The 19,916-nt window shown below is 43.4% G+C and overlaps 4 protein-coding genes across 4 annotated transcripts in view; 1 reads left to right on the top strand and 3 right to left on the bottom strand.

Annotated features, from left to right (window-relative positions):
- Window positions 1-1,068: 1,068 nt before the first annotated feature.
- On the bottom strand, window positions 1,069-1,688 carry LOC109486468 (postacrosomal sheath WW domain-binding protein-like). Its single transcript, XM_019790298.1, has 2 exons — window positions 1,542-1,688; window positions 1,069-1,446 (listed from the first exon to the last, which is right to left on the bottom strand). Exons 1-2 carry the CDS (start codon window positions 1,686-1,688, stop codon window positions 1,069-1,071), a joined length of 525 nt encoding a protein of 174 aa, XP_019645857.1.
- A 2,940-nt stretch (window positions 1,689-4,628) lies between these two features.
- LOC109486517 (postacrosomal sheath WW domain-binding protein-like) lies at window positions 4,629-8,513 on the bottom strand. Its single transcript, XM_019790352.1, has 5 exons — window positions 8,459-8,513; window positions 6,965-7,052; window positions 6,175-6,389; window positions 5,681-5,759; window positions 4,629-4,749 (listed from the first exon to the last, which is right to left on the bottom strand). The coding sequence occupies exons 2-5, from the start codon at window positions 7,004-7,006 to the stop codon at window positions 4,732-4,734; spliced, it is 354 nt and encodes a 117-aa protein (XP_019645911.1). The 5' UTR covers window positions 7,007-7,052; window positions 8,459-8,513; the 3' UTR covers window positions 4,629-4,731.
- Window positions 8,514-9,602: 1,089 nt separating this feature from the next.
- Window positions 9,603-13,365, bottom strand: LOC109486467 (extensin-like). The gene is made up of 5 exons (XM_019790297.1): window positions 13,326-13,365; window positions 12,803-12,807; window positions 12,305-12,573; window positions 11,522-11,597; window positions 9,603-11,066 (listed from the first exon to the last, which is right to left on the bottom strand). Exons 1-5 carry the CDS (start codon window positions 13,363-13,365, stop codon window positions 11,046-11,048), a joined length of 411 nt encoding a protein of 136 aa, XP_019645856.1. The 3' UTR covers window positions 9,603-11,045.
- Window positions 13,366-18,301: 4,936 nt separating this feature from the next.
- Window positions 18,302-19,916, top strand: part of LOC109486515 (COMM domain-containing protein 7-like) — a 13,411-nt gene continuing 11,796 nt past the window's right edge. Inside the window, exon 1 of the mRNA XM_019790350.1 lies at window positions 18,302-18,372. Within this exon, the coding sequence (XP_019645909.1) occupies window positions 18,320-18,372 (53 nt within the window). The 5' untranslated portion in view covers window positions 18,302-18,319. The remainder of the gene's footprint in view (window positions 18,373-19,916) is intronic.

The raw sequence follows: 19,916 nt of genomic DNA, 5'->3' as shown, positions 1-19,916 counted from the left end.
TCTTCTTCTCTCTCTCTCTCTCTCTCTCTCTCTCTCTCTCTCTCTCTCTCTCTCAGAGTCTCTTCCTTTCTCTTTTAGAACCGATGGATAATTATCTCTCCCTCTCTTTCTCTCTCTCTTTTCTCTCCCCCCCATCCCTGTCTCTCCATTGGCGGCTCTCCGTAGTTCGGATTTACTTGACAGGCAGTTTAGTAGGGCTGTAGCATGAAACAGGAACTGTCTCTCGAGAGAGTGCAGAGGAGAGCCTTGAAGATCATCTCTCTGGGTGGAAGGAGGAATGTTCCCGACCTCCCAACACTCCGCGAAAGACGTGAACTTGCGGTTGTCAAGCTGCTCAAGCGTATGCTCAGCCCTGACCACCCACTACATGATTTGGTACCGGGAGCCAGGTCGGATAGCACAGGGAGGTGTTTGAGGAACTCTGGGGGAATCACGGTGCCCAAGGCACGGACAAACAGACTGTACAACTCGTTCCTCCACTGCACAATTAGACTGTACAACAGCCAAAAGCAGACCTAGTGTTCTAGTGTTTCATGTCCCACTCTTGTATGTAATTGCCTTGTGCGTCTCTTGTACTTATGTAAAGTCAACACAATTCAGGAGTACTACGTACCCCTGCCGCGTTCTTAATAAAATTGAAAATTGAAAAAAAAAATAGTACAGCTAATTATAAGTTATTCTTGTACCCACCAGACAGAACCAGATGAGGAGCCACGGAGGGAAGAAGAAGCTGATGATACAATGCAGGGCGTGGTTCACTCTTTCAGGGCTGGAAGCAAACAGATAATTAACTAAAACTTTTGGTCCAACACAAAAAATTCTCTCACCTAGAGCTTTCGACCAGTCACTCTGGTCTTCCTCAGTAGACTGACCCAGTGAAGCTTGTCACGTGGCTTCTTTGAAGTGTGACGTCAACACTGGGTCAAAGGTATCTGGTAGACACTTCAAAGAAGCCACGTGACTTCTAGATCTTTGAAGAAGACACCATACACTCACTCACTCAATCTCTCACTCACTCACTCACTCACTCACTCACTCACTCACTCACTCACTCACTCACTCACTCACTCACTCTCTCACACATGTGAGGAAAAGTTGTACTCCGTACCGTTCGTTCTGTACGACGACCGTTTGCGGCTGGGGTTGGGCCATCACCACGGTGGTCTGCTGCTGTTGCTGGCCGGCCGGGGGTGGGGGGCCGTACGCCTGGGGTGGGGGGCCGTACCCCTGGGGCACAGACCCCGGGAGATGTGGTTCCCCGTACCCCTGGGGTGGACTCCCGTACCCCTGTTGTGGAGGTGCCCCGTACCCCTGGGGTGGTGGTGCCCCGTACCCCTGGGGTGGTGGTGCCCCGTACCCCTGGGGAGGTGGTGCCCCCTGGGGAGGTGGCGCCCCGTACCCTTGGGGAGGTGGTGCCCCCTGGGGTGGTGGTGCTCCGTACCCAGGCTAGTGTAAGAAAAACAGAGAAACACAGTCAACAAGCAACATAATTACAAAGTTGTCTCAAAGCTATTGCAGCCGTACCCCTGGGGAACATACACCTGGGGTGGCGCCCCGTACCCCTGGGGAGGACTCCCGTACCTCTGGGGAGGCGCCCCGTACCCCTGGGGTCGGTGACGCCCCGTATCCCTGGGAAGGAGGTGTCCCGTACCCCTGGGGTCGTGGTGCCCCCTGGGGAGGCACCCCATACCCCTAGGGTGCACTCCAGTACCCCTGGGCTGGTGGTGCCCCGTACCCCTGGGGAGGTGGCGCCCCGTACCCCGGGGGTGGTGGTGCCGCATACCCCTGGGGAGGTGGCGCCCCGTACCCCTGGGGAGGTGCCCCGTGCCCCTGGGGAGATGCCCCATACCCCTGGGTGGTAGCGCCCCGTACCCCTGTGGTGGACTCAGGATACTGTGTGTGTGCATGTTATCATGTTTATTGTGGAAGTGACTACCTAATCTACATGAAGAACTTCATTTCAGTATATTTATGTCGATGTCTTTACTGACAACCAGATATTTTACTAGATACTTTAAAGGAGCAGGTCTTAGTATAAGCCTATCAGGCTTTAACCCTCATCCTGTACTATGTTGTATTTTATCTATTCCCTTGCTTCTTGTTTACGTTTTCGTATTTGTGCGACTAAATAAATAGGAAAACAAAAAAACAAAACATGCAAACGCACGGTTCTGGATACAACAGATAGCCTTACCTGTGGGGCATAGCCAGGAGGCGGCGGTCCGACTGTAGCCATCTTGTCAAAACTTCAAGAGAGACCCGCACAAGTTAAATCTAAAATAAAAATACAAAAGAAAATACCAAGTGTTCAACGAGCCCAGTAATATATATGTATATATATAATTGGAGTGGGAGTTACCGCCTCTCAACATGCCCTTTAAAGCGCAGGACAAGACTGCCTACTTTTTACACTTTTGACTGGCGCATTCCAGAAACCTGAGGCGGAAATTGGATCTCAGTCTGTCTCAGTAAAACCCTAACATAAAGGAATAACTTCTGTTTTGGGGAGAACGACTTAAAACACTGAAGAGATTATAATTATGTAGCCTTCCTACAGGGGTACGGATGGTAGAATTCGGCAGAAATGGAAGAAAATTCAGATTAGCCTCTACCAGGCTTCGGGAGGTGGCTGGAAAGAGTAGAGATCGGTCAAATAGGGAGCGGCAAACTGTACTCTCTAGGGGACCAACTCCCCCTGCATGTTATCTCTCTATTTGGCCGATCTCTACTCTTTCCTGCCACCTCCCGAAGTTTATCTTGAAGAAAAGACGAACATTACAAATTTACGCTAAAATATTAAACTCACCTTCTTTTCCAGGGTACGACTTGGGCAAGCTTCCCGGCGTTCGGTAACATGTCCGCCGCGGGTTGGGTTACAGCCCACCGTGGATCGTATTGTCACCGGCAGGAGGGTAAACAATGGTAACCATGGCGACGGGATGTAACCCGATGTAGACCTTCTGTCTGTCTGTGTCAACCTTAGCAACAGAGGGGTGGGGTAAAGTGATATAAAAAGGCCTAACGTTACCTATACTATACAAAGTAGGTCACTCTTCTCGGCTATCTATACAGAACATGGTAGGCTCTATCTTTGATGTAAATCACCTGTGTGTAAATCACCCGATTTACACACAGGTACAAACTGTAACATTTTGAAAACTACCCAAACTTACGTTATTGATACTAAACGGTTTGTATTAGATTAACTCCTACATAGCCTACAAAACATTTTCTTTCTTAGTAATCTTACTACTTATTGACCCATTTCAAGAAGGTGGGGCCGGCCACCTGTTCGAACACGTGCGAGCGCACGTGCCAGCGTGGTGTTCGAACAGGTGATCTATACCGGTACCCGGACGGAGGCCTGGCGAACCCCGTCTGCATCAGCCAAAATCTTGGAGAGGAGATAGGCGCCTCCAAGATTATAAGCCTACTGAAACATCATGGCAAGTCCAGACTGCTGGCTGCCCCTACGACCGCTCACGGTTATGGGACTTACATACATACAAGAGGGAATAAACAATTGTGCATCTTCAGTGATCAATTTATTTTAATATCTGATCAATATAAGCAACATCCAAATGTCAAGCAAGCTCTTTCTACTAATCATGTGTCGGAAATATTTACATCTTGACTTACATAGTTACATTCAGGCCTTAAAATTGATAGAAATATAATATTTTCTTTGCAACAATAATCTAAAAATTTTGTATTTTTTTTATTATTTCCAACATGTAGTCACAAGACGTGGTGACGGCACACTCAAGTTTTTAAACTTATATATTAGTGCCGCCACCAACACAGGGGACAATATAATACAATACTCATTTTCACCTGAGCGAAGTGAGGAAAGTCGTGTAAAGTGCCTTTCCCAAGGGCACAAGATCGGTGGCATGTTAGGACTCGAACCTGGGACCTCTTGGTTCCGAGTCGAGCACTCTGCCGCTACGCCACACGACCCCATTTTGTATTTCCATCAGTTTTTAGTACTCTGAAAATTTCTGTTGAACGATTGATAACTGCATAATAACAAAAAAAGCACCTATAGATGCATGGCTTGATACAACGATGTAGCAATGCCTTAGCTTGGATACTGTCCTAGAATGGCTACATTGTGACAGTCAAGATCACTGATACGTGTGTCGCGGTTTCATATAATGCTAGCGCTGACTTAAAAAAAATCTCCTTCGTAAATTAAACGTCACTGCAAAACGTAAAAGAGAGGACAAAAGTTTTCACACAACCCCAAATGTAAACCCAAGCTTAAGATTAGTTATTCATCTGTAAGGCCACACCAATTTAATTTCTTGGTTAACGGATTCGCCCTCTTAATTTTTTTCTGTTTTGCAAATAAAAAAATAAAAATAAAAATTCAGAATCAACTGCAAAATGCTCATATTTTGCCCTGAACAGTTGAAAACAGTCCTTTTTAGTTGTTTCAGTCATTCCATCTTTCAATGCAGTAGTTTCATTAAAAGTTCAAAATTCATTGTTTAAATTCTGAACCTGGTGTGTTGACTTCATGACTCCTATCGTACCATTTTGGGCCATAATAGGATGCCTAGGCCTGTTTTTATTTTTATTTTTTTCGCTCGCCCGCTCTATTATTTTTCTGGAAAAATCCGTTAACCAAGAAAATTAAATTGGTGTGGCCTAAGTTGCAAAGATGCAGCCATATAAAGACAGTCGTCTTGATGTTGCTATCCAGCGTTGTATAACGTGAATCAGCCTTTAGCCCTCGGTAAGGCACTGGAAGGAGACAATGGAAGAAACAGCACGTAAGTATGACTAATCTGACTTACTATGAGTATAAAATATGGAATGCGAATGTGTTTTTACAATCAATGGATAAACTATCCCTGTCCACATTTGTATCTTGGGAACTATCGTGTCTAGAACCTTTCTTATCTGTGTCCGAATAGGTTAGGGTTGTTCTGGATAGTCTCCGCGTATCCAAGAACGTAGATTTGCACCAGGCATGGTTCTGGACACGTGTGGACAAGCTTTCTGCAATCGTTTCGGATCATGGATAAAGCATACTTCTGGATAAAGCACGGTTCTGGATCGATTAAGTACGGTTCTGAATAAAGCACGGTTCTGGATCGATTAAGTACGGTTCTGAATAAAGCACGGTTCTGGATGGATTAAGCACGGTTCGAAGATCTGAATAAAACATGGTTCTTGATAAAGCATGTTTCTGGATTAAGAACGGTTCTGGATAAAGCATGTTTCTGAATAAAGTACAGTTCTGGATTTAGCACGGTTATGCATAAAGCATGGTTCTGGATACTAAAGGAGATCTTTGTACTTCGGTCTTACTTGACAGGCATTTCAGTAGAGATACGTTTTTGCTTTAGCATGAAAGTTCATCTGAGTTGGTAAATTACATTATAAAAAACTTAAACTGTTCTCCAACTCAAAATTTGACTCACCAGAAATTTTCGACTGAATCACTCAGTCTTCCTCAGCTATCTGACCTTGGAAATGCTGTGGACACGTGATTTTTCCCACGTGTGACGTCAGCAAAGGGTCAAAGGTTGTCTGAAGTCGATATCGTCCCGGTTGAGCGATGGTTGAAGATAGCTGAGGAAGACTGAGTGATTCAGTCAAAAATTTCTGGTGAGTCAAATTTTGAGTTGGAGAACAGTTTAAGTTTTTCATAAGTTTTTGCTGTACTGACCAGACAGAGCCAGACCAGGAGCCAAGGCCAGAAGAAGAAGCTGATGATACAGTGCAGGGCGTGGTTCACCCGGTCACGGCTGGAAGCAAACAGATAATTGTTGAATATGTACAACAGACTTTGCCAAGCCTACAGTTTAGAGCAACCCTGTACGTGGCAGTTATCATACATAATGTTTACCTTCACATGGGGATGGTCTAGCCTAACAAACTACTGCTCATTCATTCATTCTTTCTTTCTTTCTTTCTTCCTTTCGTTCTTTCTTTTTCTTTCTTTCTTTCTTTCTTTCTTTCTTTCTATCTTTCTTTCTATCTTTCTTCCTTTCTTTTTTTCTCTTTCTTTCCTTCTGTCTTCCTTTCTTCCTTTCTTTCTTTCTTTCTTTCTTTTCTTTCTTCCTCCCTCCCTCCCTCTTTCTCTCTCTCTCTTTCTTTCCTTCTTTCCTTCCTTCCTTCATTCACTCATTCTTTCATGTGAGGCGAAGTTTTTCTCTGTACCGTTCGTTCTGTACGATGACAGTTTGAGGCTGTTGGGGGGCCATCACCACGGTGGTCTGTTGCTGTTGGGCGGCCGGGGGCGGAGGGCCGTACCCCTGGGGCACATATCCCGGGGGTGGGGGGCCGTACCCCTGGGGTGGAGGGCCGTACCCCTGGGGAGGAGGTGCCCCGTACCCCTGGGGAGGCGCCCCGGGTGGTGGAGCTCCGTACCCAGGCTAATGTAAGAAAACAGAGGAACACAGTCAAGTAACAAGATAATTATGAAGTTGTCTGAAAGCGATCGTGATATAAAGAATTGAATGGAAATACATAATATTGTGCAAAGGACTGACTAATATACGTAATCGTATCTAAGAAAAAGGCGTCTCTATTGTATCCAGAACCGTGCCTACCTAGTTCTATGCCTGAACGGGTTAGGGTTAGAATCAGGCACGGTTCTGGATAGTCTCTATTGTATCCAGAACCGTGCTTATCTAGTTCTATGCCTGAATGGGTTAGGGTTAGGATCAGGCATGGTTCTGGATAGTCTCTATTGTATCTTGAACCGTGCCTATCTAGTTCTATCACTGGATGGGTTAGGGACAGGATCAGGCGCGGTTCTGGATAGTCTAGACGTATCCAAGAACGTAGAATTTACCCTGGACACGGTTCTGGATAAAGCACGGTTCTGGATAAAGCACGCTTCTGGATATAGCACTGTTCTGGATAAAGCACGGTTCTGGATAAAGCACGGTTCTGAATAAAGCACGGTTCTGGATAAAGCACGATTCAGTAGACATCCCTTACTTACCTGTGGGGCGTAGCCAGGAGGCGGCGGTCCGACTGTAGCCATCTTATCAAAAGCTCAAACCGCCGAGGAAGATCCGCAACAGTTAACGCTACCAGGAAACGGAAGAGACAAAAAATGCATCACTTGAAAATGAAAGTAGAAGTTTGTTTTCCATGCAGGCAGGGCATGACGTCCTCTGTTAGCTCATGCAACAATCGTTATTGACACAACAAAAGTACAGCGATTTTTGTAAGGTGTACTACAACTACACTGTACAACTACAACTACAACTACACTGTACAACTACAACTACAACTACACTGTACAGCTACAATTACAACTACACTGTACAGCTACAATTACAACTACACTGTACAACTACAACTACAACTACACTGTACAACTACAACTACAACTACACTGTACAACTACAACTACAACTACACTGTACAGCTACAATTACAACTACACTGTACAGCTACAATTACAACTACACTGTACAACTACAACTACAACTACACTGTACAGCTACAATTACAACTACACTGTACAGCTACAATTACAACTACACTGTACAGCTACAATTACAACTACACTGTACAGCTACAATTACAACTACACTGTACAGCTACAATTACAACTACAACTAAGAGTTGTTATACCTACAAGACCATGTCTACAAAAGAGTTACGTAGGCGAAATTGGACTTCTCTGTCCTGTCTTTTCTAGACTATACAGAACCATTTGCGTAGTCAGGTCATGAAATGAAAGACCTGTTTCCCACCTTCACTTTCCCACACACAAGAAGTTACGGATTATTCTATCACCATTTATTTCCACGGGAGATTACCAAATGTTCTCACAAGCTCCGTAATACTCTCCAAGCAGAGGTTGTCGGGGAAAAATCGTTAGCTTTTTACATATGGCCCTTTTTTTGTCGCTACCCCCACCTTGGGTCGCGCATTGACCCTCTCTGGCCAATGGATACCGCCTGGACAATTTAATACTCTATTTTTGAGACCCTAGGATCTGCTTGGAGATTACTCCGTAATTGTAGTGGAGTTACCGCCTGTCAAAATGCCCTTTAAACCAAATGACAAGACTGCCTTCTTAGTTTACAGAGGCAAGTGTTACGCACTTCAGTAATCTGAGACGGAAGTTTTCAGTCGAAGTCTTAAAGAACGGGCATAACTCTTGTTTAATTTTTGGGGCACGACGTGAAACCCAGAAGAGATTACACCCCTGCGACTGTCTACAAAAAGTAACATGTTGTTCATAACATACACCTGTGCATGAAGAGTAGCGACGTCATTTTAAAGTCTAGTCAAGTTGAATAAGGGAAAGAAAGTACATAAAGTAGACTTGATCTTGGGCGAGATTTTCTACTACCAATTCCACGCCGTTGTAGGTTTTAATCACCTCTAGATCGCTTTGTAAATAACAAAACACGCGTTAAATGGTTTATCCTGGTGAAAAGACGCACATTACAGACAAATTTAGGCTAAAAAAACTCACCTTCTTTCTAGGACACAACCTTCACAGCTCTCCCGAGTTCCGTAACATGTCCGCCGCGGGTTGGGTTACACCCCACCCCGGGTCGTGTTGTCAGCGGGGGAGGGTAAACAATGGTAACCATGGTGACAGGGTAACCCGATACGTCCCTTCTGTCTGACAGTGTGAACTTTATGACGGTTTCGGGTTGTCGCCGGTTCTTTCACGCCAGGTACAGGGTCAACATTAACTGGTGCAGGGATTCTTCAGCGAACCAAACGGGGAGGTGGTTGATTCCAGAACCGCGCTTTATCCAGAATCATGCTCAGACATGGTTCTAGTTCTGGATAAAGCACGGATATCCAGAACCGTGCCTGGGTCAAACCTACCTTCTTGGTTATGCTGAGACTATCCAGAACCGTGCCTGATCCTAACCCTAACCCATTCGGGCACAGAACTAGATAGACACGGTTCTGGATACAATAGAGACTGGCAGAACCGTGCCTGATCCAACCCTAACCCATTCAGGCACAGAACTAGATAGGCACGGTTCTGGTATCAATACAGGCTATCCAGAACCTTGCCCGATCCTAACCCTAATACCCATTCAGGCATAGAACTAGACAGACACGGTTCTGGATACCCCACGCGTATCTTTAAGTTGAACCATGCCTGAGGCAAATCTACATTCTTGGATATGCGTGCCTACCTTTAACCCAGGCATTTAGACATATTGTAGACCCAGATCGGCACGGTTCTGGATACAGAACCAGCGAACGAATTACAGAAACTAGCAACACGGACGGCATTTAAGTATGATAATGACATAATATAGATGCACGGAGAGGTACTGTAGTCATTTAAAACAATTTTAGGACTACAGTGTTGGAAACAGAATGATGCGTGGTGACTTTGACAATCTTTCTTTATAACAACATATTCACACATAATATGCTATAACGTTTCATATATGGTTTGATATTTGAAACTTTAGCTAAACGGTTCTAGATCTAAACTATTGATGGAATTAAAAGAGTTAATCTAAATATTACTAATATTGATCTAGATATGTCTCTATTTCATTTTCAAGACTAAATAATTAATCAATAATAAAGAATATCATTGAAAATTTACGAAAGTAGCGGTGACAACAAAACAAGATGAAACATACCACAACAATACAGTTTAAGTACAGAGTAACAATGTACATAATTATACAAATAACAAACACATTACAAAGATTGTGACATTTTCCTGTAACAAAGTTACAATAGTTACATTGTAGCAGTTTCTTTGACAGATACATTTCAGCTCCGTTGTTGCAAACACTTGCAAAATACATGCCAACATACGTCGTAGTAGTTTTATATGTATGTAAAATATCATCCAAAAAGTACACTTACCATCGAGACATGTTTTCTTGAATAAACATTTTTAGAGCCAGGAAATATCCCACCAGTTGCACAGTTAGATCATTACGATATTGATATTTTTCTGTGATACTATTTTCGTACCTTGTACTTGACTAAAACAATATCTTCGTATGCTTTGCACAGTCCCAATTATGCAATATGTTAGTTTTGCTTTTTGGTCTCGTAAAGTGGAATGAACGAATTAAGGAAAGAAATTATTACATAATTGCAATCCGATTATAGGGCATAGAAATTACAACAATCCTCTTTATGTGTTTAACCTAATACATTTTCCAAACAAGCTTATATGTGAACATTCAATATATAGATTACATTCATGTTTAAAAGTTTACAAATATATTTTGTGTTAAATTCACTCTGTTAAATTGATGATTTTGTACACCAACGTCTGTGATATATATATCGGCCGTCCCACATATTATCATTGTAGAGCAAGACAAATGCATATGGTCAACATCGCGGCAGGCAAATGGGTATTAAGCATTGTAGCATAGGTTGATACTAGCTCACAAACGTTGTACGACCGTAATACGATCGCAAATCGGGGGTATTTTTTTAGGATAGTCATGCCCGTACAAATTCAGCTCCGTTGTTACCAAAAGGCAGTCTTAGATACTCTCCAAGCAGAGGTTTGGGTTTGGGGTTATTTTAGCGTGTTTTTAGGCTTTTTATCGGGGTTTCTCTATTGCACTGAATTTGGGGGCTTTGGTGGGAACAAAAATTAAGTGCAGAGAAACTCCGATAAAAAAGCCTAAAAACACGCAAAAAATAACCCCAAACCCAAACCTCTGCTTTGAGAGTAAGTCTTAGATCCGTATCTGCGGTTGGTTTGGTCACAGCCTGCTTGAAAATTCTACGGCATCAACATTGTACAACGACGAGTTAGAATGTGACTGTGTGGTTATTATCAAAAGTTTAGGTCTTCAGCTCCTGTGTGAAATGCTGGGAACAGTCTTGTATTGAACAGACTGTATTGTATTGTATGATTAGATTATTTACCTTCGTCGAGAAGGTTATGTGTTAGGTACAGCAAAAATGGCAAAAAGGTTTGTCAGCTCCTGTGTGAAATGCTGTGAACAGTCCTTTGCATTTGATGGACGTGGTGAGGTCTTAGAAAAGTGAGAAGCGACGGCGGCGGACTCTCTCCATCCGTTCTATGGATACGCGGATACCTTTGTTCAGTCTCCTTCCATCATACACTGAAAAAAACAACAAAGAAGTGATTTTTTTAATATGAGCGCGAACACCCTGTCATAGCATTGGTTAATGGTCAAATATTACCCATACAATCGAAGACTTTATACTATAGCGCTAAATTGATGCAGGGTTTACAATCACATAGTACACATGATACATGTACGTATAACATATTTGCTGCACACACACTTTTGTGGAACTGTCGCAAGGGTCTGTGCGGCTGCCATTCGGCGCCACAAGGTGACCTCAATACGACTGTCCCATTTGTTACCCATTCACACCTGGGTGGAGTGAGGAAAGTCGTGTTAAGGGCCAAGGACACAACGTCCAGACATGTCCCAGGTACAACTCGGGATCGAACCCGGGTCTCACCGTTTCATAGTCGAACGTTATACCACTACGCCATCCGACGCCACCGTTACTGCCATTACGAAGAGCGTTAGGAAATGCCACTCACCAAGACGATCCAGACGAAGACCCATGGCCAGAAGAACAGCGTGATGATGCAGTGCAGACAGTGGTTCACCTCGTTCCTGGAAAAACACGAAATTTCCAGGAATTCAGGCTTGTGGTGATATTTGGTAGGTACGTTGGGGTTGGGACAACGAAGGTCAAGTTCAATTGTGGCCAATCTTCGATTGTAAATAAGAGGGCTTATTAGCATAAGTCACCGTTGGCTTCTTTCCTTCTATTGTAATTTTTACTATTGCTTTCTCATTATCCTTACTAACTTGTGTTGTTGTACAAAATTGATAAACAAACAAACAAACAAACAAACAAACACAGCTTACGCTCTCCTCTGCTGGACCACGATAGTAGTAGGCTGCTGCTGCTGCGCCACCACTACCGTAGTCTGCTGTGTTTGTTATTTATTTACTTACGTTGCTAGGCAATACATTCGCAATAAACAAACAAACAAGCAAACAAACAAACAAACACAGCTTACGCTCTCCTCTGCTGCACCACGACAGTAGTAGGCTGCTGCTGCGCCACCACTACCGTTGTCTACTATGTCTGCTATTTACTTACGTTGCTGGGCAATATATACGAACCAAACAAACAAACAAACAAGCAAACAAACAAACAAACAGACGGCTTACGCTCTCCTCTGCTGTACCACGACAGTAGTAGGCTGCTGCTGCGCCACCACTACCGTAGTCTGCTGTGCTTGTTATTTATTTACTTACGTTGCTAGGCAATACATACGCAACAAACAAACAAACAAACAAACACAGCTTACGCTCTCCTCTGTTGCACCACGACAGTAGTCGGCTGCTGCTGCGCCACCACTACCGTAGTCTGCTGTGCCTGTGGGTAGCCCGGCTGGACTGGCTGGGGAGCATATCCCTGGGGTGGTGGGGCGCCGTACGGCTGGGGTGGCGGGGCGTACCCCTGGGGTGGTGGGGCATATCCCTGGGGTGGAGGTGGGGCGTATCCAGCCTGTGGGGGTGGGGGATACGCCTGGGGTGGTGGTCCGGGGCCGTACTGTGGTGGTGGAGGGCCGCCGGCCTGTGGAAGACAGTGTTGTCGTCGTAATGGTTAGCTATTATTTTTCAATTCAACATTCATGGTGACGGCACACTGAAGTTTTTTTTCAACTTATTTTTTATGGGCTCAAACAAACAAACAAACAAACTGGAACTCAAGCTCTGTCCTTCAGTTCTATCCTTCAGCCGGTACACGTTGGCCATTGAGAAGTGGACCCACACGGTAACCGTATTTATCTAGCCACACATACTTCCACTAACGATATAGCAGAGAGCATAAGGCATTAAAAGGAAACTGCAAACTTGACTATCCCGACGAGGGAAACATGGTCATAGTTTCGCCATGGTATATTTTTTCTCAGCTCCGGTACCTGTTGACATAAATAGCTTGTCGGCATCAGCTGACCTACGTACTGAATTGTGCAGATCTTGCCAAAAATCTGCAATATAGTGATCTCCAAGCAGATCCTAGGGTCTCAAAAATAGAGTATCAAATTGGCCAGGCAGTATAGAGAGGGACCATACGCAACCCAAGGTAGCGACAAAAAATAAATAAAAGCGGGCCATACATAAAAAACTAACGATAATTCCTCCAACAACCTCTGCTTGGAGAGTAAAATATAGCATTTCAGTCTATTCAGCCCGATATTGTAAATAAAACTTCACCTCATCTGCAGGTGAAACGCTCATTGTGCCCCAGAATGTCCCAACAAAAGTCTAGTCTTTCCTGTTCTCAACACCGCCGACTGTAATATTATTATTCTGCGTTCTCACCAGCACCTGACGACCTGCTGACGTCATCACCTGTCGGCATCGCCAAGGGGACGCTGTTTCAAGGATCATTTGATAATTACAGTCAATTGTTGTGAGGTTGGGCGTTGGCGCGGCATTCATCATTTTAATTATCTTCATTTTAGATAATTTGTAAATGATGTTCTGCTTCCGAAACTCGGGTTATTTTGTATCGTCAAAATTCTATGAAGTATTCTATGACATCCGTACGAAGTTCTGCTTTCGTGGCGTCCTTCACCCATTGCGGACAATCCAAATACTAGTATTGAGAACATATGGGCATAGCTTGACGGTCGGTAAACTGGGCAGTGTGAAGAATTGGCAGCCCGTTAGAGGCGTCAACTTTCAACTCCGCTTTGTAAACAAAAACGTCGGGGCAAACATTAAGATCCCATGACCGAGAGGTTAAAACCATAAAATTCACCGACAGAAATTCCTGCAGATGGCTAGTATAATGCCATAGCGTTATATAAACACTTCAGAATTTCAGTATTATTTTGTCAACTGAGGTAAAACATGATCAAGTACTTCTCTACGGCTCGCGTACTAGTACTCATATATAACCAAGGACATTCTACAACTCTACTTAGTCTAGATGAAAGCTCCTTGATATAACCAAGCACACCGGGTCACTATTCTTCTGAATAGGCGTGCTGGAGTCTTCAGAATGCACCGTCAAAATATACCCGGTATTCTCTTTCGCATTCGATCATCCTACACACAAATACCAACTGGCTAACTCAGTCTATTGTCTGTCCGTATCGTAATTTTCCAATTGGCATGATGTGAGCATTACGCATCCATAAATTATTCAGAGATATCGGGCTTCATTCACAGCCATAGAAACTAGGGACACAACTAGCAGACATTAGAACACGCCGTGCCTGGTGTTATGTCTAAAGGTATGGATCAAATTGGGTAATTAGGGTTATCAAGGGGGCCGCAGGGGGGCATTTTTTTTAATTATAGAGAGAACATCAGGCATTAATGACGTCAATGATGACATAAAAAGACATCATAGCAATATTATATACGTTCATTTATTCGTTCATTTATCCCTTTATTCGCCCATTCATTCATTCACTCCTTCACTCACTCCTTCAGTTTTCTCCTTCATGGGAGAGAAAAAAAAAGTACACGGGAAAGACTCGTATATGTCAGCACACAATTATGACACTTTTACATGTTGTGTTGAATCTAGCATTACATAGACGCTAGAAATTCCGTCAGTAATTAAAGAAGTGCATTCTCATCGCATAGCACATATTTTTTTCTTGAAAGGTAGACTAGTCTCATAGCATGCCATATAACAATAGATGCCACACGTTGTACCTTGCAGTAGAATTGTTGTGTAATAAAGTTTATATCATACCATATCAAATAGCATACAAATTTACAATGAATAATAAGGACCTACCGGAGCAGCAGCACTGTACGGTGGAGGCTGGTAGGGTGGTGGGACCTGTTGGGGCTAGACAACGGAACATGCATCTTATATACTCATGTTGCAATAAATGTAGCAATTCATTCATCAAGAAATGTAGCAATTCATTCATCAAGAAATGTAGCAATTCATTCATCAAGAAATGTAGCAATTCATTCATCAAGAAATGTAGCAATTCATTCATCAAGAAATGTAGCAATTCATTCATCAAGAAATGCAGCAATTCATTCATCAAGAATGTAGCAATTCATTCATCAAGAAATGTAGCAATTCATTCATCAAGAAATGTAGCCATTCATGTAGCAATAAGCACTTTAAATTTATCGGTGCAGAAACGGACAAGAAAGGCTACACTCAAATTAGAAAAGGACTGCAAGACGGTTTCCTTTATTTCGATGGATGTTAATGTCGTGTATTTAAGGAAAAAAAGTGATAAAAACAAAAGAATTTTGTACGTAGGCATAACCACAAACATGCATAATTGCATATCTAACGTGCGTTAAACTTGAAAAAGAGAACATTAAATTTTCGGGTAGAAAAAAATAGAGAACCATCAATTAACGTACAGCGAAAGTGAAACTACACATGTGAAGCCATGCGTGTCACGGAAAGCATATATCCTGTCTGCCTATAATCATTTCCGTAACATCATGGTAGAAGAGGAAACGAAGAAAAAAGCCTGAATCATACACCAAACGCCAAAAAACAGTTACTCAAGCAACTGGATATGATTTTGGAAATGCTCAGACGTTTCAGCTAGTATCCACTAGCTTTCGTCAGTGACTATCCACTAGCTTTCCAGACACTGACGAAAGCTAGTGGATACTAGCTGAAACGTCTGACCGTTTCCAAAATCATATCCAGTGGCTTGAGGAACTGTTTTTGGCGTATCTTGTTACCTGGATGTCTAACCTTCATCGACACGTACCATACTATGTCTGGAGGGGAAGTTACTAGTACCATATCACGTTACATAATGTAACAAACGCACATGTGACCTCAGCATCAAATTTGGCTGCAATTCTATCTTCTCAACTCTAATCTAATATTCTTTCATTATTCAGCGCGTCCTATATCCATATGCCTAAATAAGGCCTTATCTAACTAGACAATTTGTGTAAAAACAGATTCAATTCACTTGCGAATTCACAGACACATAACGTTGCGTGATACAATTTTACATGTGACTTTTGCGTACGTTACGATTTTTGATTTGAGACTCAGTATTGCAGAGACGCCTGTTAACCATTATACGACAATCTTTTCTGTCAAAAGGCAGCCGACTGTTGTACGACAACGCCACGACTGGCACAAGAATGTTCCCAACTTCCTATCGCTTGTGACGATCGGTTGCAAGAATGTTTCACATTGAAGCGAAGTCGGGTGTGCGAATACTGAATAGCATAGCCGGGAGATCAGTTTCAAGTGGTCAATCACAGAAGTGGGTCAATTAGGAAAGAATTTCCGGCCCTTTCCAAGCTAAATATTTTCATGCCTTAATATCAAGTCTTATATGTAGTCGTTTCTTCTGTTTGCTATGTTTTTTTTTTAAGATAACACGAGTAACAACATCTGAACTGCAAGGCGAATGTTTAGGGTCAGGCCGAAATGTGATCTTTACTCGATTAGGTCTAATTATCATCTTCATGTAACATAATCAGGCAACGCCATTTGATGTTTCTCTCCAAAACATATGGAGAGACAGAGAAAAAAAAAGAATGTTGTTAACGTTATATTCTACATCCTGTAGACATGTTCAAATAGGGTTTCTACTAGTGATTCAGTCAAAGCACAGTGATTTGTGATATGGATCTTACCACACAGCGTAAGGTCGAACATGCCGAGTCACCATATGATATGTTTGTTTTGGTGAAACACGGCGATTTTGTAGGCTGTCAAACGTAAGTGTCACCGCCTAACAATTGTTTCTTGAAGGTAGAATGAACTGAACACTTGTAGATATCAACCTTAGCATCTGATCTAGTGTAAAACGTGCAAAATCTGTCCCGGAAATGGAGCGTTTGGAAAATAAAAACACCATTTCATGTACTAGCGAGCACTGTACGTTCGGTTATCTCCTAAACTCTTAGGTACACAGATGGTGTGTGTTTGCGATCTATATCTGTTGGTATCGCTAGTTTAGTAGATGATTAACACACACGCGCCTCTATAGACCTTACCTGCGGTGGATAGCCGGCTTGAGGAGGGTAGGCAGGGTCTTTTGGCGGCGCACTCGGTGCATACGCGGGGTCGGCCATGTTTTATTTCTGACGACTAAACGGTACTAATTTATGTAGTTATGCAGCCTGACAGAACGCGCCTGCGCAGGGTGGTGTCGTGCGTCGTCTGCTGTCAAAAGTTTGACGTCAGAGAGCCTTTGAGAAAAAATAAACGTTGCCAAGACTGTGAAAAAGAAGCAAGGAGGTCTGATAGTAGCCTCTACCAGGCTTCGGGAGGCGGCTGGAAAGAGTTAGACATCGGCCAAATAGAGAGATAGAATGCCAGAGGAGTTGGTCTGCTGGAGAGAACAGTGTGCCAACTCCCCCGGCATGCTATCTCTCTATTTGGCCGATTTCTACTTTTCCAGCCGCCTCCCGAAGCCTGGTAGAGGCTTGTCTAATAGTTCCTCCTTGCAAGAAGCTTTGCGGTATATTTCAAGTAGTCAAAACCGCAGTGCCCAAGAAGAGCACCCAGGGGAGACTGATAAAATCTGGTCTATGTGGACAGGTGGTTGCTATAGACAGGATTCTTATAGGAAAAATTATCTAAAGAACAAACAAAAGGTGGTCCTTATGTAGAGGTGGTCACTTGCACAGGCTTGACTGTAATACGTTGTAGCCATACCCATACAAAATGACATACTATAAATTACACAATTTACAGTACCAGTTGCACAAAAGGACACCTGTGAAATGTTCGATAAAATTGACAAGTTGTACGAAAAATTAAAAACGATGGGATGAAAAAGAAAGAAAGGAAAATCAATGCAGTCGATCTTGGAATGACAGAGGCTATAAGGAATTTCATGCCACATACAAAATCACAGCTTTTAGATGTCTCTTCCTCATGTAGCGTTAACGTTACAACTCTTACAAGTGATCATTAGACTCACTCACTTAATCAGAGATAGCATTCCTTTTTTCTACGCCTTTGACTTAAGTTTAAGACATAGCCCTGCAAATCGATATGAACACAAAAATGTTTTATATCTTTTACACGTTTTTATAAGGTTTGCGGTACGCGTAACTTTATGTCATTGTAAATGTTAGGCATTTTGTAACTGTTATGCCAGTTCTTCTTTTGTCATCGTTAATTATTTAAAAACTCTAAATTCCTTGATACCTTGATTCTACTTTACTGGGTTAGACTTCTTTTTCCGAAACAGTGGAAGACCAATGATCCCATTCGATACGACTTAATACATTTGTAATATGGCTTCACTTTCTCAATGCAATGAAATTCACCTGTCAATCAACAAGTGTCCCCATGACCACGCCCCCCGTACTGTACTGTAGCATGTGACCAAAGCAAGATGGCGGCCGCCAAGTTCCATTTTTCCCAGGAAGCTCCTTCCGACGCCCTGCTGTCGGATGAGGTATCGCAGGTCGTTATTTACGGCGGTCAGCCACGGTGAAGAGCCACGCTGCCATTGGTCAGCTATATAAGATGGTTCAGTGCGGTGTAGAATGGTGCCATTCTATTGGTTGGCATAGTTGAACGACGGAAACACTGTAGTTTCACCCGTAGGTGACCTCGGCGATTTGTGCTGTCGGTTTTCCGGCTTTTAGCCAGCTATACCTCGAAAGACCAGCGATACTTCCTTGTACAATTGTAATATATGTACGGATGTTAGGTCGGGGACAAGGTAAGACACTGTACAGGTTCGGCTCTTAGGTGTAGGGACAAGGAAAGAGCAGATTAAAGTTGTCCAAGCCGGGTAGGAGCTCTGCTCTAGTTTCTGCCGCTCTTCATGCTTCAGTTGACTGTACATGAAATGTATGCACGCACGTCTCTTAGGTCTACGAACCTGATAAGGCACCATACAGGTAATATATGCACGCCTCTTAGACCAAGGGACCAGGTAAGGCACCGTACAGGTAATATATGCATCTAGGGACCAAGTAAGGCACCGTACAGGTAATATATATGCATCTAGGAACCAGGTAAGGCACCGTACAGGTAATATATGCACGTCTCTTAGTTCTGCGGGCCAGGTAAGTCACTGTACAGGTAATATGTGCGTCTAGGATTCAGGTAAGGCACCGTACAGGTAATATATGCACGTCTTTTAGGTCTAGGGACCAGGTAAGGTACCGTACAGGTAATATATGCACGTCTCTTAGGTCTACGGGCCAGGTAAGGCACCGTACAGGTAAGATATGCGCGGCTCTTAGGTCTGTGTTCAGGTAAGGCACCGTACAGGTAATATATGCACGTCTCTTAGGTCTACGGGCCAGGTAGGGCACCGTACAGGTAATCTGAGCATCTAGGAACCAGGTAAGGTACCGTACAGGTAATATATGCATGTCTCTTAGGTCTAGGGACCAAGTAAGGCACTGTACAGGTAATATATGCACGTGTCTTAGGTCTACGGGCCAGGTAAGGCACCGTACAGGTAATATATGCACGTCTCTTAGGTCTATGGGCCAGGTAAGACACCGTACAGGTAATATATGCACGTGTCTTAGGTATAGGGACCAGGTAAGGCACCGTACACGTAATATATGCACGTGTCTTAGGTATAGGGACCAGGTAAGGTACCGTACAGGTAATATATGCACGTCTCTTAGGTCTGTGTTCAGGTAAGGCACCGTACAGGTAATATATGCACGTCTCTTAGGTCTACGGGCCAGGTAAGGCACCGTACAGGTAATATATGCACGTCTCTTAGGTCTAGGGACCAGGTAAGGCACCGTACAGGTAATATATGCATGTGTCTTAGGTATAGGGACCAGGTAAGGTACCGTACAGGTAATATATGCGCGGCTCTTAGGTCTAGGGACCAGGTAAGGCACCGTACAGGTAATATATCCACGTCTCTTAGGTGTGTGGGCCAGGTAAGGTACCGTACAGGTTATCTGAGCATCTAGGAACCAGGTAAGGTACTGTACAGGTAATATATGCACGTT

The sequence above is a fragment of the Branchiostoma belcheri genome, unplaced genomic scaffold, assembly GCF_001625305.1.
Source record: "Branchiostoma belcheri isolate BF01 breed outbred unplaced genomic scaffold, Haploidv18h27 scaffold80, whole genome shotgun sequence".
In the NCBI taxonomy this organism is placed as follows: domain Eukaryota; kingdom Metazoa; phylum Chordata; class Leptocardii; order Amphioxiformes; family Branchiostomatidae; genus Branchiostoma; species Branchiostoma belcheri.
This window is presented reverse-complemented; position numbering and strand designations above follow the sequence as displayed.